The 16,668-nt window shown below is 49.3% G+C and overlaps 1 protein-coding gene across 2 annotated transcripts in view; it reads right to left on the bottom strand.

The window, feature by feature from the left end:
* The window catches only part of PTGIS (prostaglandin I2 synthase), a 50,391-nt gene that overhangs the window by 23,296 nt on the left and 10,427 nt on the right, over positions 1–16,668 (bottom strand). For both annotated transcript variants that reach the window (XM_025263307.3, XM_044927558.2), the window contains exons 2-5: positions 11,277–11,400; positions 9,241–9,419; positions 6,307–6,450; positions 788–939 (exon numbers count right to left, since the gene is read on the bottom strand). In XM_025263307.3, coding sequence (XP_025119092.3) covers positions 788–939; positions 6,307–6,450; positions 9,241–9,419; positions 11,277–11,400 — 599 coding nt within the window. The remainder of the gene's footprint in view (positions 1–787; positions 940–6,306; positions 6,451–9,240; positions 9,420–11,276; positions 11,401–16,668) is intronic.

Genomic DNA, 16,668 nt, shown 5'->3' with positions numbered 1-16,668 from the left:
ACGAAAAAGAAACCATAGACACATACAACAATCTCCATGAATCTTACAGATGTAAAGTTGAGTGCAAAAAGACATCCAAGTGCACATATTCTATGATTCTTTTTATAGGAAGTTCAAGAACAGGTAAAACTAGCCGAGGTGGAAGAAATCCATACAGTGGCTAACTCTAGGGGGTGGATACTGACCGGGAAAGGGCATGGCAAGTTCAGATTTATCTCTCAGCTGTGCATTTAGGACTGTGTGCTTTCTTGTATATACAATATACCTCAATTAAAAAAAAAAAGAATTCTGTGTGTGTGTTTAGAGAAAACTCTCCATGCTAGTAATAAAGGTCACCTCTGTGGAGGGGAAGGGAAGTGGTAGACCAGGATGAGGAGAAGGTGGAGAACTCTTTCATTAGTCTAAGTTATTCTATTTGGCTTGAATTTCTTATAACCAGCATAAACTACTTGTAAGAATTTCTAAAGAAAAAAAGAAAAGAATTTTTAAAGCAAATTAAATCTTAAACCTGGAAAGGAAGGACACAGACACAAAAGGTCCCCAAGCCCCACTCCAGATGTGCTGTATCAGAATTTCCAACAGGAGCCCCAGCTCTGGTCCAGGCCCTGCCTCCCACCAGTGTGCTCTTACATACCCCCCGCCCCCCCAGGACAGGGACCTCACTACCTCAAAGGCATTAGAATGTTTTCCTTTTCGTGTCATCTATGATCCTTCAGCTTGAGGGTGGACTTCCTCTCTGGGCCCCTCTGCCAGCCCCACAGCTCACGGAAGACCCCACGGTGCTTACCCGCTGACAGGGAGCCACGTGCCAGCTTGGGGAGCAGCAGGTCAAGCTGGCGGAAGGTGTGGAAGACGTCGGCTGAGTGGACGCGGTCCTGGGCCTGGCTCTCCTGGGTGTGCGGCGGTGCCTCAACGCCGTACTGGGTCAGGTAGCCGGCTCTGGGGGTGGCAAGCAGAGGGTCAGCAGGCCGTCTCTGAATGGTCCCAGCTGAGCTCTCAGGGCGGCCTACGAGCTCTTCTTCATTCGTATCCCTGGGGAGCACCAGATTTTCCTACCCTGTGTCAGGGACGGTTCTGGGCCACAGAGTCAGCAGAGAAGCAAACACACAAAACCCGCAAGACAGAGGAGGGGAGGAGTCGTGGGCCAGCCAGGGCTCAGAGGGAAGGGCAAGCGGGAGAGGGAGGGGAGGAGCGCTCCTTCCGTCAAGCTGCAGGATAGGCAGAGGGAGGGGTCCAGGGCGCAGGGAAGAGCCAACCTCTGCCGCAGGAAGGAGCACAGATGCGCTGTTGGAAGCGGGTAAGCAGAGCAGGTGGAAGGGCGAGATGGGGGCCCTGGGTCAGGAAAAGAGGTTCCTGCCCCTGGAGAGGAAGTCAAGGCAGGCTCCTTGGAGGAGGCAGGATCTGAGCTGGAACCTGCAGCATAAGCAGGGGACAGGGGTTCTGGCAGAGGGCACAGCCCAGGCAAAGGCCTGGGGCCAAGGGAGCAGCCACGGCTGGGTCCGAGGACTGCCAGGTGCTGGGCTGGAGTGGCCTGGGAGTCGCCAGGGTCCATCACACAGGGCTGGCTGTCAACGTGGGAAGGCTGGCCCTGACCTCAAGGGCAACCGAGGGGCGTCTGAGCGGGAGAGGGCCAGGGCCTGGTGGGGGAGTAGAGAGAGAGGATGAGAGACAAGAGCAAGTGTAAGCTCTTGTGTGTGTGGCGTGTGCACACACACACCATACACACAACACACACACATTCATACTGCCCGCAGGAATGCTCCCAGAGGAAATGTCTCCACCACCCAGGTTTTCCCTTTCAAAGCTCCAGGAGCCCAGCCCCACTGGCCTCAGTCCTGGGAGGGAAACCACAGGTTTTCACCTTTTCCACGTGGCGAGAGGGAACAGGACTTCTGAGAGAGACACTGAGAGGCCCTGACCAGCTTCCCGCAGGTCCTCCTAAGTCCCTGGATCGCCCAGGACAGGGATTCTCCCGAGGAGAGAATGGAAGCAGGGATGGGGCGGGGGGCTGAGAGACGCCTGTCTAGTCCCCACTTAACCCCTCATTTACACAGTGCAAATGTGCAATAAGTCTTCAATGAACGTTCTATCAATGGATGGGTGGATGGATGGGACGAAGAGGGGAAGGACGGGTGGATGGGTGGGTGGGTGGGTGGATGGGTGGATGGATGGTTGGGTGGGTGGATGGATGGGTGGGTGGATGGATGGGAAGGAGGGAGGGAGAGTGGGTGGAGGATGGATGGAAGGGTGGGTGGATGGATGGGAAGGAGGGAGGGAGAGTGGGTGGAGGATGGATGGAAGAATCGCTGGACAGATGAACGGATGGTAAAGAGGGAGGGAGACTGGGTGGATGGGAGGATGGGTAGAGGATGGATGGGAGGATGGATGGATGGATGGATAGCTAGAACACAATCCCCAAAACACCAATCTTAGAAGACAATACAGGGCCACCATGATTCTGAGCTCAGTTATCCAAGCTGTTCTCCTACCTTTTCCCTGCATCCCACTCCCCTCCCCTCCTCCCGTCTTGGCCTCCACACCCCCTAGAGATGGCAAGTTCAAGACCTGCCCATCCCACTGGACTAAGAGGAAGCAACCCTTCCTTCAGAACGGCTGGAACGAGCTCCCTCCAGAGTCTACCTCCGGCCCCCACTGATGCTGCTGCATCAGCCCGGAAGGAATTCCCTCCTCCTCCTCCAAACGTGTAAGCCCTGGATCCTCATCTTCAGACACAGACAAACGCCCTCAGTACCCCCTTATGGCAGAAGTTGTAAAGGTGCAGCCCACAGCCTGGATTCAGTCCAGAAACGTATTTGGTTTGGTTAATTGTGTTTTCCTAAAAACAAACTGAATGCATGTTTAAACATTTGGGGAAATTCACACAAAATCTTGGATGGCATCACCGATTCAATGGACATGAGTTTGAGTCATCCCGGGGAGTTGGTGATGGACAGGGAGGCCTGGCGTGCTGCAGTCCATGGGGTCACAAAGAGTCAGACACGACTGAGCAACTGAACTGAACACAAAACCCGGATTTGCCCCTCTGTCTCGTCTCGAGAGAGGGGAGAGTCCGGCCACTGGCAGCCTGCAGTCCTGCCTGGCAGCCCCGGGCAGGAGTGGAGTCCCTGCCGCCCCTCTCAGGCGGGAAGAGCGGGCAGAGTCACACGGCCCTCCCCGGCCCTGAGGCCTCTGTGACACGCAGTTAAACACCTGTCACCATTTGTCACCCTACTTGTTCTGCTGGTTTTTTTTTTTTTTTTTCTTAAAGCAGAAAACTAGTTCCTTAGATAAAATTTCTACCAAAAATAGGCAATGAAAAAAAAAAACCCTCCCAAAAGAAAAGAAAAAAAAAGAAAACCAGGAAGAACCACGAGATTTCACACTGTGGACGTGACACCCTTTCTAAGTCTCCTTCACTTTGAAATAAAACCTAACAGCTGAAGACAGGCAGGAAGTGATTACATGACCTGTAAATGCATGTTTGACCCATAGGTGGCGCTAGGGGCCAGGCAGAAAAAGCTGGAATAAGGCTGGGAATAAGAGGTGCTCACTTCTTCACTCATATCCGACTATTTGCCACCTCCTGGACTGTAGCCCCCCAGGCTCCTCGGGTCATGGGAGTTTTCAGGCAGGAATACTGGAGAGGGTTACCAATTCCTTCTCCAGGGAATCTTCCCGACCCAGGGATCAAATCTGCATCTCCTGCATTGGCAGGTGGACTCTCTATCACTGAGCCACCTGGGAAGCCCTGGGGACATCATAGTAAATGAGGGGTCAGGAAAGGCCTCCCTGAGGAGATGACCCTTGAGACGAGACTTGAATGAAGGGAGGCGGGGGCCATGCAGACGTGTAGAGAACAGCATTCTTGGGCAAGGGAACGGAAACTGCAAAGGCCTTGAGGCGGGAGCGTGCCTGGCCTGTTCAGCAAGGAGGCTGGTGAGGTGATCCCAGAGGAATCAAAGTCAGAACTCTGGATGGGACTGAGGGGGGCTGAGGCGCACACAGGGCGGGCAGGATCCCGTGAGCTGGGCTCCATGAAGATGCGCCTCCCCATCAGCGCACCTGTCATCCAGCTCACCCACTGCCTCTCTATTTCAGGGGCTGCAGATGGCGACAAAAAGGCCGGAGGCTGCCGCCAAGCCGGGAGACAGGAGCTGCAGCCAGGGCTCAGGCCTCAAAGACACGGGAATCCACTTACACCTGCCCCAGGCGCTGAGCCTGCTCTTACCACGGACCTAAACAAAAGACTCTTGAGAGTCCCTTGGACTGCAAGGAGATCCAACCAGTCCATCGTAAAGGAGATCAGCCCTGGGTGTTCATTGGAAGGACTGATGTTGAAGCTGAAACTCCAATACTTTGGCCACCTGATGCGAAGAGCTGACTCATTGGAAAAGACCCTGATGCTGGGAAAGATTGAGGGCATGAGGAGAAGGGGATGACAGAAGATGAGATGGTTGGATGGCATCACTGACTCAATGGACATGGGTTTGGGTAGACTTTAGCAGTAGGTGATGGACAGGGAGGCCTGGCGTGCTGCGATTCATGGGGTCACAGAGTCAGACATGACTGAGCGACTGAACTGAACTGAACTGAAATAGACCCAGCTGCCACCATGTGTCCCCTACCTCCCCCAGAGCCTCAGCTTCTCCTCTGACTTCTCTGCCCTCACAAGCATACAGGATGGCAGGAACTAGGAGATCTGGGGGCTCCCCACTGTGATCTTGCCTTGGGCCTCTCTGGACCTCAGTCTCCCCACCATACGATGACAGGGTGGACCAGACCAGCATCACCCAGACCAGTCATAGCCCTTGAAGGTATCTGCGCCAGTCCAGGGTGAAATGAGAAAAAATGAACCCAGCAAGGGTCATGCTTGAGGGTGTAGGCTCTGCAGGCAGCCCCCTCCGGGTCCCAACTGTGAGACTCTGGGCAAATGACCTAGGCTCTCCAGGCCTTAGTTTTCTCATCCATCAAATGGGGTTTCTGAGGCACCTGCTTCATAGAGCTATTGTGCAGATTAAATGATTAGCACCCACTGATCCTACATGTACACATGTGTCATAAACATCCCAGGGTACTCATATGTGTCAGCAAATGCCTGTCCTCTATTCTGAAACTGTGTTGCTGTAATTTTTTCGAGTGGTTGAAATGTCTTGCTTTTATGAGGTGCTGGTCATTAATGGTGCCACCAAAAATCAATGCACTGTCCTTACTGAATCTCTTTTCCTCACTACCTGTGGCCATGTTCCTCTATCCACCGGGCCATCAAGTCCTTCAGCAGGTCCCATCAACATGGACTATACAGTCCATGGAATTCTCCAGTCCAGGATACCGGAGTGGGTAGCCTTTCTCTTCTCCAGGGGATCTTCCCAACCCAGGGATTGAACCCAGGTCTCCCACATTGCAGGTGGATTCTTTACCAGCTGAGCCACAGGGGAAGCCTAAGAATACTGGAGTGGGTAGCCTATCCCTTCTCCAGCGGATCTTCTCAACCCAGGAATTGAACCAGGGTCTCCTGCATTGCAGGCAGGTCCTTTACCAACTGAGCTACCAGGGAATCCCAAAGCTGCCCCAGTTCTCCCCACAGCCTGGTCCAGAGCACCATCCTCTCTACCTGGGCAGCTACAGCAGCCTTCTAACAGGTCCCCCGGTCTCTCTTTTGTTGTGACCCACCCGAGCTATGATCCAGTCTCCATCCAGCAGACAAAGAGAGCTTTTAAAACTCTAAGTCCAGGACTTCACCGGTGGTCCAGTGGTTAAGAACCCGCCTTCCAATGCAGGGGGACAGAGGTTTGCTCCCTGGTTGGGGAACTAAGATCTGACATGCCATGGGGCTACTGAGCCTGCACATCACAATGACGATCCCACGTGCACAGCCAAGACCCAACACAGCCAGAGAAATAAATAAATATTCAAATAAACAGTTCTAAGTCCAGTAGTGTCACGTCCCCTGCTTACACCCCCAATGTCACTCATCTTACTTAGAATAAATTCCATAGCTTTGAGGTTGTGTGAGACCTGGTTTCTGCCAACTTCATCCTCATTGCCCTGCCCCATCTCCTCAGCTCATTAGGCTCCAGTCACACTGGCCGTCTTTGCCAAGCATCTGGGTGCCCAGCAAGGCCCCTTTCCTGGCCTGTGTCTCCTTTACAGCCCATAGGCTGAGGACCAGGCAACCACTCGGAGTCCCAGGTACAGAATGGCATCTTGCAGCCTTGGCTTTGGAGCATCCCAAACTGCTTCTGCACCCATAAAGTCCTCTTGGTCCCCTTGGCCACTCTTCACAGCAGTCCAGAGTGCAGGGCTCACCTGAGCAGGAAGCCGTAGGAGAACTCAAGGAGCCCCATCTCATGCCAGCCACTGCCTGCTTCCATGGTGTCACCCAGCAGGACAGTGCAGAGGTTGGTATACATGGCATCCGTGAGCACCTGCAGTTCTTTGTGGAGGAGAGTCCTGGGGCAAGGAACAAAGGAGTGAGAGTGTAGCTTCCAAAAATATATATATATGCACCAAGCACCTCCTTCCCCAGACCTCAGAGTCCCGGGGCTCCCGTTCCTCTTTGGATGACAAGCTTAAACAGAATGGTATTATTATTTCTATCACTGTCAACAATGGCAACAGTTACTATTTATTGTGCCAAGCACAATGATCTCACTTCATCTTTTGACCACACTAGGGACAGCAGTTTCTATTATGATACCCATTTTACAGATGGAGAGACTGAGGGACAGAGAAGACAGTAACTTGCCCAAGGTCACCCAGACAGTAAGTGATAGAGCTGAGACTGAAACCCTGATCTGCCCAACTCCAGAGTCTGAATGCTTAACCATGATAGTCATCCCTGCTTAGATAAGGAACCCAACAGACTTACAGAAGAGATATAACTAAGAAACCTACCATTTCTCCTTGAGATTCAAAGTTAGGGAGATCTGTTTGGATAAAGTGTCTCCGACCAAGGACTGCTGATAAGGCATGACTCCGAGTGGAGGCTACATGCAGAGTAAGGGAATATGGCTGGTGATCTGGTCTCATTATTTATGTACCTAGGATTCTGCAGAGAGGACCAGTTCTGGGAGAACGTGTGGCTGAAGCTAGAAGCCTCTCTGTACTGAGCCTCCACGACATTCAACATTGAGCCATGACTGAGCATATGATTAGAAGCTGGTAAAGATGAGATCTTCTATCTAAGTTTAAGGCCCCTCTACAGTTTGCAAGAACCTAAACCGCAAAGGGTACCACTGCGTCTAGTGAAGAGTCCACGGGGTGGTGCAGAGCCAATGGTCAACAGCGCCACCTAGTGGCAACAACAAGAACAGCACTAGTGGCACAGTCAGGCGTCCCAGCTCTCTGTCGCCCCCTGCTGTTTGGAAATAGGATAGATCCCTTTAGATAGAGCAAGCCCCTGGGTTTTTTTTGAGAATTCAAGATGGGAAAACTTCCAGGGGGGTTTTGTGAACTTCCAGATAATAAAAGATTTTGGATGTTTCATTACTGGAAAAATAGACATGACCCACGTGAGACAATACGTTAAAGGGCTTAACACAGTGCTCGGTACCTGGGAGCTGCTGGCTCAGTGATCAACACTGATCTCTCGACTCCAAGCGTGAGTCCTCAGTGGGGACTGTGGTCATCAACAGAGGCAGCAGCCATGCCCAGAGGACCTCATGCCAGCTTGTGAGAAAAGCCCAGAAGCTCCTGGGAGCAGACGCTGGAGGAAACTGGGATCTTCCCTGGGTCAGGGGATAGCATGCAGTGAACTAACTGTGGACTCTTGTTGCTAACGGGACCATTGGAATAGCGGGCTCCAGGACACTCAGGCTCAGGAATACTCCTAAAATCTGCTCCACAAAGCCAAGGTCAGACAGAGTACTGCCTCTCATCAATATTCACCTTATGATGCTGGCCTCTCCTCAGCGTTAGCAGTCCTGCAAAACCCAGACCCCTAGATGCTTTTCCTGACTCCAGGAGGTGGCTCTTTCTAAAGATGACCGCCAGGCTGCATGCACTGTTTAGGCGCAGATGCAGTCTTCTCTCCTCAGTATCTCGTGGGGAGGAGAATGGGCTGTGGACACAGCAGACCCGGGTTCAAATCCCAGCTCTGCCACTTGCTAGTAGCTGACCTTGGGAATGTCCTGTCACTTCTCTGACCCTCAGTTTCCTCATCTGTAAAATATGGATAAAAAAATACCTACCTCTAAGGCTGCTGCACAGATATGAACACGTGCCTATCAAAACACCTGGCATTTGGCAGATGTCTTCAAAGGGAAGCCACCAGACTTCCCTGGTGGCTCAGAGGGCAAAGCGTCTGCCTATAATGTGGGAGACCTGGGTTCGATCCCTGGGTTGGGAAGATCCCCTGGAGAAGGAAATGGCAACCCACTCCAGTACTCTTGCCTGGAAAATCCCATGGACGGAGGAACCTGGTAGGCTACAGTCCATGGGGTCGCAAAGAGTCGGACATGACTGAGCGACTTCACTTTCACTTTCAAAGGGAAGTTGGTGTCATTCTGTGCTTGTGAATCTAAGACAATGACCAACATGTGAGTGAAGACAGTAGATGTGCTCACAGGTCCTTTTGTTGATGTGAACATCCTTTATGTTTCAGGACCTGCTGTGTGACCTCAGGCAAGTTGCTTCTCTTCTCTGAGCCCCGGTGTCCTCATCTATAAAATGGGGCCATAAGTTACCCTTCAGAATTGCTAGGAAGACTCAAGAGATCATATGATGCCCAGCACAGAGTATGGACTCAAAAACATTAATCACCCTACCACCACCATTTGACAGATGCAGAAACAGAGGCTCAGAGAGGGTGGGTGACTTGCCCAAAGTCACAAAGATAAGCAGTGGGAAAGCTGGGGTTTGAATCCATGTCTGGCTGACGCCAACCCCAGTCTTCTACTAAAAATCAGCCCTGCCTCTTGAAAAGGAAAGAATTCTTCTTCATTTCAATTCCCTGCATTTTGTTTTTTGCTTTGTTTTTGTTTTCTCAAAACAAAACATCTTTTTTTTTTTGGTCACACCACAAGGCATGTGGGATCTTCCCCAACCAGGGATTGAACCCATGTCCCCTGCATTCCAGCAAGGAGTCTTAACCACTGGACTGCCAGGGAAGTCCAAAATGAAATATCTTTACTGGACACCTGTTGTGGAGACCAGTTCAGCCCATGCAGGACTTGAACCACACAGGTAGACGCCGACTGCTGACCTGGGCCCACCCATCGGGTGCCATCTGCAGCCACTCACGGTTTCATCTTGGACTTTTCATCACCAGGGTTATAATGCGGAAGCTGCACGTCGAAAATCCTCTCCATGAGGAAGACGGCGTAAGCGTGGAAGTCCAGCCTGCTGCGGGGCTCCCACACCACCGCGTCATAGGAGTGGGGATCCAGGAGGACCGTGACGTGCCTGCCGCCCACCAGCACCTGGGGAGCAGGCGGGGATGGAGCGAGGAGCACAGCCGTGCGCAACATCGGTTCTCAGGGGCCGAGGGTTTCCCTGTGCCAGGCACTGGCCCCACCAAGTACGTTACAGACAAGGTCCCCTCATCTACCCCTCACGACCACCCTGGGAGGCAGGGACTATCATTTACCCACTTAAAGCTGACATGTGAGGCTTAGAGAGGGCACAAATTGTGCCCAAGATGACACAGCTGAGAAGTGGCAGAGCTGGGACTGGGATTCAGCACTTTTTTGCACTAGAGTTTATGCTCTTAACTACCTCACTTGTAAGCATCTGCCTTGGTTGTCTTGGTTGTTGTATTTCCAGCAGCCAGGAGACAGTCTGTCCACAGAAGGCAGCAGATGGACCTGTGTGCATCACAGGTGGATGGACTGGATGGATGGATGGAAGGATGGATGGATGGATGTTGGTAGATAAATGCTGGTGGATACATTATAGGTTCATGTGGGTTAATGTATGGATGGATGAATGGGCTAATGAATGGAAGGACAGAAGGAGTGATGGACGGATGGATGAACTGGGTGGATGAATACATGGATGGATGGAGGGATTAAAGAATGTTGGTGGATAAATGGTAGTGGGTCCATTACAGGTGTGTGTGTGTGTGTGTATGTGTGCGTGCATGGATGGAAGGAAGGAAGGATATTGTTGGGTAAATGCTAGTGTATGTGAAAGCACTATCTACTTCTTCGGGAGGCTGAACTCTGTATATAACACCTACTCAAGATGGGAAGGAAACTGGAGAACTGTGATCCTGTAGTCAACAAGCGTAAGGGTGTTTCCCCTCAGATGTCGGGCACAACTGTAACTACCCATTGTCTTGGCCCTGTTTTCAAAATGTGGTCAATGTGTCATGTTAATCAAACTCTTATAAAAGGCAGGCCCAATACCCAAGAAAAAAATGCTTCTGGATGGATAGTTAGATGGGTGGATAAGTGGAAGGACAGATCACTGAATATACACTGGATGGAAAGATGAATGGATGGGTGGCTACAAGTTGGTTGCAAATGAAACGTATAAATGAATGTTGGGTACACGGATGGCAGGGTGCTAAGTGGACATTGGGCCAACAGATTGAAAGGAGAATGTTGGATAGATGAAAGTTAGAAGGATACATGGAAGTGGATGGATCAGCTGACTGTCAGGATACTGAAGTGGTGGATGGAGACAGACATAAATAGATGTGTATGAAGTGGACAGACACTGGATGTTGAGAGGATGGATAACCGAATGCTGGGTGGCGGTGGCAGATGAATGGCCACATGGGCAGGTAAGCAGGAGAATGGAAGCTGCTCGAAACTGAATCTGTGGATGAAGGGTGGAGGGATGCTGGGTCCATGAGTGGAAGAACACCAGATAAATCTGAGTAGACAGATGGAAGATTGGATGACAAATAAATGAACAGACAGATAATGGATAGATATTTAGGAAGGTGGGTAGAGGTTTGATGGAAATGGAATATACAAATGAATACTAGATAGATACTAAGATGGAAGAAGGCTGCTTAGATACTGGGCAGAGACACAAAGGATAAGATGCTGGATGGGTGGATATGTGATAGATAGAAGTTGAATGAATGGATAGAGGTCAGTTAGATGAATGTACACGCATTTGATAGATCTTGAATGCACAGCCGGGTGTTGGGAAGATGCTGGAGGGATAATGAAGGGATGTGTGTTAGGTGAGTGTTGGAGTACAGTTGGATAGGCATACAGAAAGTTGGCTGGCCCACTGGACAGTTAGCGTATGGATGGATACTGAAGAAACCAGTAAACAGCAGGTCCAGTTGCTCATCCCCTTCCTTCCCAAGAGGCACTTACAGTAAAGATGTCCCCATGCTTCTCCTTCATCCTAGTGAGGAAGCCGGCAGCATCTTTTCCAAACTCCAAGGCGTGGCCCAGCCAGGGGATACTGCCCAGGTCCAAGGGAGGCTCGCCAGGTCGCCTGCAGAAGTCACAGCACTTGTCACCATTGGATAAAGCCGAGAAGAAGAAAAAGAGTGCAAGGCAGAGACCTTGGGAAGCCTGGCGTGCCGCAGTCCATGGGGTCACGAAGAGCGGGACATGACCTAGCAGCTGGACAGCAACAAGGCCTCCCTGAGGAGACACTTGATCAAAGACTTGAAGGCAGAGAGGGAGGGAGCCACATGGAGGGCTAAAAGGAGAGCTCCCAGGCAGACAGAGCAAGTGCAAAGGCCCTGAGGTTGGACCATGCCTGGTGTGTTCGAAGAACAGTGAGGGAGCCAGTGTGGCTGGATTGGCAGGAGCAAGAAATAGCGGAAGTTGAGCCAGGGTGGTAACAGAGGCCAGACCAAATGGGGTCTTGGAGGCAACGCTTGGGTCTTTAGCTTTTTCTCTGAGGTGGGAGCAGAGGAGGGACAGGATTTGGCTCAGGTTTTTACAAGATGTCTTTTACTGCTGAGTAGGGAACTGACCACAGGGGGCTGAGAGTAGAAGCTGGGGAACCAGTTGATGTTGCAACATATCAGGGGGTCCAATCAAGGTGGTCATCTCCCTGCAGGTGTATAAGGATACAGAGCTCTCTGTTTGAGCCAGCAAGGACCAGGGTCCTGGTCATCTCATACTTCCTGTCATGTCCACCAAGAGAGGATGAGGTTGGAGAGCATGGCAATGAACAAAACAAATAACCCGATTTAAAAATACACAGAGGAATCTGCATAGACAGTTCTCCAAGGAAGATACACAAATGGTCAGTAAGCACATGAAAAAAATGCCCTACATCATGAATCACTGGGGAAAGGCAAATCAAAACAACATGTAGTACCACTTCAAGTCCACTAAGAGGCCATCGTTATAAAAACAGAAAAAGGAAAATAAGGGCTGGCAAGAATGTGGAGAAATGGAATCCTCGTGTATTCTGGTGGGAATGTACAATGGTGCAGCTGCTCCAGAAACTGAACTGGCCGTTTCTTGAAAGGAAGAGTGACTATACGATCCAGCAATAGATCCCAAAGAATTGAAAACACATGTTCATACATCAGTTCAGCTCAGTTCAGTCGCTCAGTCGTGTCTGACTCTTTGCGACCCCATGAATCGCAGCACGCCAGGCCTCCCTGACCATCACCAACTCCCAGAGTTCACCCAGACTCATGTCCATCGAGTCAGTGATGCCATCCAGCCATCTCATCCTGTCATCCCCTTCTCCTCCTGCCCTCAATCCCTCCCAGCATCAGAGTCTTTTCCAATGAGTCAACTCTTCACATGAGGTGGCCAAAGTACTGGAGTTTCAGCTTTAGCATCATTCCTTTCAAAGAAATCCCAGGGCTGATCTCCTTCAGAATGGACTGGTTGCATCTCCTTGCAGTCCAAGGGACTCTCAAGAGTCTTCTCCAACACCACAGTTCAAAAGCATCAATTCTTCGGCGCTCAGCTTTCTTCACAGTCCAACTCTCACATCCATACATGACCACTGGAAAAACCATAGCCTTGACTAGATGGACCTTTGTTGGCAAAGTAATGTCTCTGCCTTTCAATATGCTATCTAGGTTGGTCATAACTTTTCTTCCAAGGAGCAAGCGTCTTTTAATTTCATGGCTACAGTCACCATCTGCAGTGATTTTGGAGACCAAAAAAATAAAGTCAGCCACTGTTTCCACTGTTTCCCCATCTATTTCCCATGAAATGGTGGGACCAGATGCCATGATCTTCATTTTCTGAATGTTGAGCTTTAAGCCAACTTTTTCACTCTCCTCTTTCACTTTCATCAAGAGGCTTTTTAGTTCCTCTTCACTTTCTGCCATAAGGGTGGTGTCATCTGCATATCTGAGGTTATTGATATTTCTCCTGGCAATCTTGATTCCAGCTTATGCTTCTTTCAGCCCAGCGTTTCTCATGATGTACTCTGCATAGAAGTTAAATAAGCAGGGTGACAATATACAGCCTTGATGTACTCCTTTTCCTATTTGGAACCAGTCTGTTGTTCCATGCCCAGTTCTAACTGTTGCTTCCTGACCTGCATATAGGTTTCTCAAGAGGCAGGTCAGGTGGTCTGGTATTCCCATCTCTTTCAGAATTTTCCAGTTTATTGTGATCCACACAGTCAAAGGCTTTGGCATAGTCAATAAAGCAGAAATAGATGTTTTTCTGGAACTCTCTTGCTTTTTCAATGATCCAGCAGATGGATGTTGGCAATTTGATCTCTGGTTCCTCTGCCTTTTCTAAAACCAGCTTGAACATCTGGAAGTTCATGGTTCACATATTGCTGAAGCCTGGCTTGGAGAATTTTGAGCATTACTTTACTAGCGTGTGAGATGAGTGCAATTGTGCGGTAGTTTGAGCATTCTTTGGCATTGCCTTTCTTTGGGATTGGAATGAACACTGACCTTTTCCAGTCCTGTGGCCGCTGCTGAGTTTTCCAAATTTGCTGGCATATTGAGTGCAGCACTTTCACAGCATCATCTTTCAGGATTTGAAAGAGCTCAACTGGAATTCCATCACCTCCACTAGCTTTGTTCGTAGTGATGCTTTTTAAGGCCCACTTGACTTCACATTCCAGGATGTCTGGCTCTAGGTCAGTGATCATACCATCGTGATTATCTTGGTCATGAAGATCTTTTTTGTACAGTTCTTCTGTGTATTCTTGCCACCTCTTCTTAATATCTTCTGCTTGTGTTAGGTCCATACCATTTCTGTCCTTTATCGAGCCCATCTTTGCATGAAATGTTCCCTTGGTATCTCTAATTTTCTTGAAGAGATCTCTAGTCTTTCCCATTCTGTTGTTTTCCTCTATTTCTTTGCACTGATCGCTGAGGAAGGCTTTCTTATCTCTTCTTGCTATTCTTTGGAACTCTGCATTCAGATGTTTATATCTTTCCTTTTCTCCTTTGCTTTTCACTTCTCTTCTTTTCACAGCTATTTGTAAGGCCTCCCCAGATAGCCATTTTGCTTTTTTGCATTTCTTTTCCATGGGGATGGTCTTGATCCCTGTCTCCTGTACAATGTTACGAACCTCAGTCCATAGTTCATCAGGCACTCTATCTATCAGATCTAGTCCCTTAAATCTATTTCTCACTTCTACTGTATAATCATAAGGAATTTGATTTAGGTCATACCTGAATGGTCTAGTGGTTTTCCCTACTTTCTTCAATTTAAGTCTGAATTTGGCAATAAGGAGTTCCTGATTTGAGCCACAGTCAGCTCCTGGTCTTGTTTTTGCTGACTGTATAGAGCTTTTCCATATATAGAGCTGCAAAGAATATTATCAATCTGATTTCGGTGTTGACCATCTGGTGATGTCCATGTATAGAGTCTTCTCTTGTGTTGTTGGAAGAGGGTGTTTGCTATGACCAGTGCTTTCTCTTGGCAAAACTCTATTAGCTTTTGCCCTGCTTCATTCCATATTCCAAGGCCAAATTTGCCTGTTACTCCAGGTGTTTCTTGACTTCCGACTTTTGCATTCCAGTCCCCTATAATGAAAAGGACATCATTTTTGGGTGTTCGTTCTAAAAGGTCTTGTAGGTCTTCATAGAACCGTCCCACTTCAGCTTCTTCAGCGTTACTGGTTGGGACATAGACTTGGATTACTGTGATATTGAATGGTTTGCCTTGGAAACGAACAGAGATCATTCTGTTGTTTTTGAGATTGCATCCAAGTACTGCATTTCAGACTCTTTTGTTGACCATGATGGCTACTCTATTTCTTCTGAGGGATTCCTGTCCGCAGTAGTAGATGTAATGGTCATCTGAGTTAAATTCACCCATTCCAGTCCATTTTAGTTTGCTGATTCCTAGAATGTTGACGTTCACTCTTGCCATCTCCTGTTTGACCACTTCCAATTTGCCTTGATTCATGGACCTGACATTCCAGGTTCCTATGCAATATTGCTTTTTACAGCATCAGACCTTGCTTCTATCACCAGTCACATCCATAGCTGGGTATTGTTTTTGCTTTGGCTCCATCCCTTCATTTTTTCTGGACTTATTTCTCCACTGATCTCCAGTAGCATACTGGGCACCTACTGACCTGGGGAGTTCCTCTTTCAGTATCCTATCATTTTGCCTTTTCATACTGTTCATGGGGTTCTCAAGGCAAGAATACTGAAGTGGTTTGCCATTCCCTTCTCCAGTGGACCACATTCATACATCAAGACACACACTATTGTTCATAGTAACGTTAATCATAATAGCCCCAAAGTGGACCCAACCCAAATGCCCACTGACTGATGAATAGACAAACACAGCCTGGTGTATTCATCCCGTGGAATATTATGCAGTCATGAAAAGGAGTGGAGTCTGGATTCCTGCCACAATGTGGAATCACCTCGCAACCACCATGCTGAGCAAAAGAAGCCAGACACAAAAGGCCATACAATGTGTGAGTCTATTTCTATAGAATGTCCAGAAAAGGCAAACCAATGGAGAGGGAAAGTAGATTTGTGGTCTCCAGGGTCTGAGGGGAGAAGGGAATGGAGAGGGACAGCTCATCGGGACCAGGTTTCTTTTTGGAGAAATGAAAATACTCTGGAGTTAGATAGCGGTGATGCCCACACCACCGGTGACGATACTAAAAACCTCTACTAAAAACAATGCTAAAAACACATAATTCATTATATGTTTTGAAAGACTGAATCTTATAATAGATTAACTGTATCTCATTAAAGAAAAAAGGAAGGTGATATGATACAGTGAGAGGGTGGTCAGGGAGGGTCTCTCCAAGGAGGTGCCATGTGACCAGAGACCTGAAGAAAGAGAGGGGTGAACTTTACAGGCAGAGGGGACAGAAAGTGCAAAGGCCCTGGGGTAGGAGCACACAGGGCGAGGCTCTCAAGGCAGCAGGAGCCCATGTGGCTGGAATGGAGAAGACTGTGGGGCTGAAAGACTGGAGATGACCTGTGGACCAGAAGGGCCAGTGGCCAAGGAGAGAGTCTGGCTTTTATTTCAAGTGTGATGGAGACCCTCTGGAGGGTTTGAAATAGGATTTAGGAAGTAATGTGGTTATGCTTTTAAAAGGTTGCAAGAGGGAATTCCCTGCCTGTCCAGTGATTAGGACTCTGCACTTTCACTGCACAGGACACAGGTTCGATCCCTGGTCGGGGAACTAAGATACTAAGATGGTGCATGCCACACAACACACCCCCATCCCCCCAAAAAAGGTTGCAAGAGTGAGAGGCAGGAGGAAGATGTGTCAGGAGACTAAATCAACATAGGTGGGACTGGAGGCTGCAGTCCCTCATGAGCCAGGCCTAGCATCCGA

The sequence above is a fragment of the Bubalus bubalis genome, chromosome 14 (genome assembly GCF_019923935.1).
Source record: "Bubalus bubalis isolate 160015118507 breed Murrah chromosome 14, NDDB_SH_1, whole genome shotgun sequence".
Lineage (NCBI taxonomy): Eukaryota > Metazoa > Chordata > Mammalia > Artiodactyla > Bovidae > Bubalus > Bubalus bubalis.
This window is presented reverse-complemented; position numbering and strand designations above follow the sequence as displayed.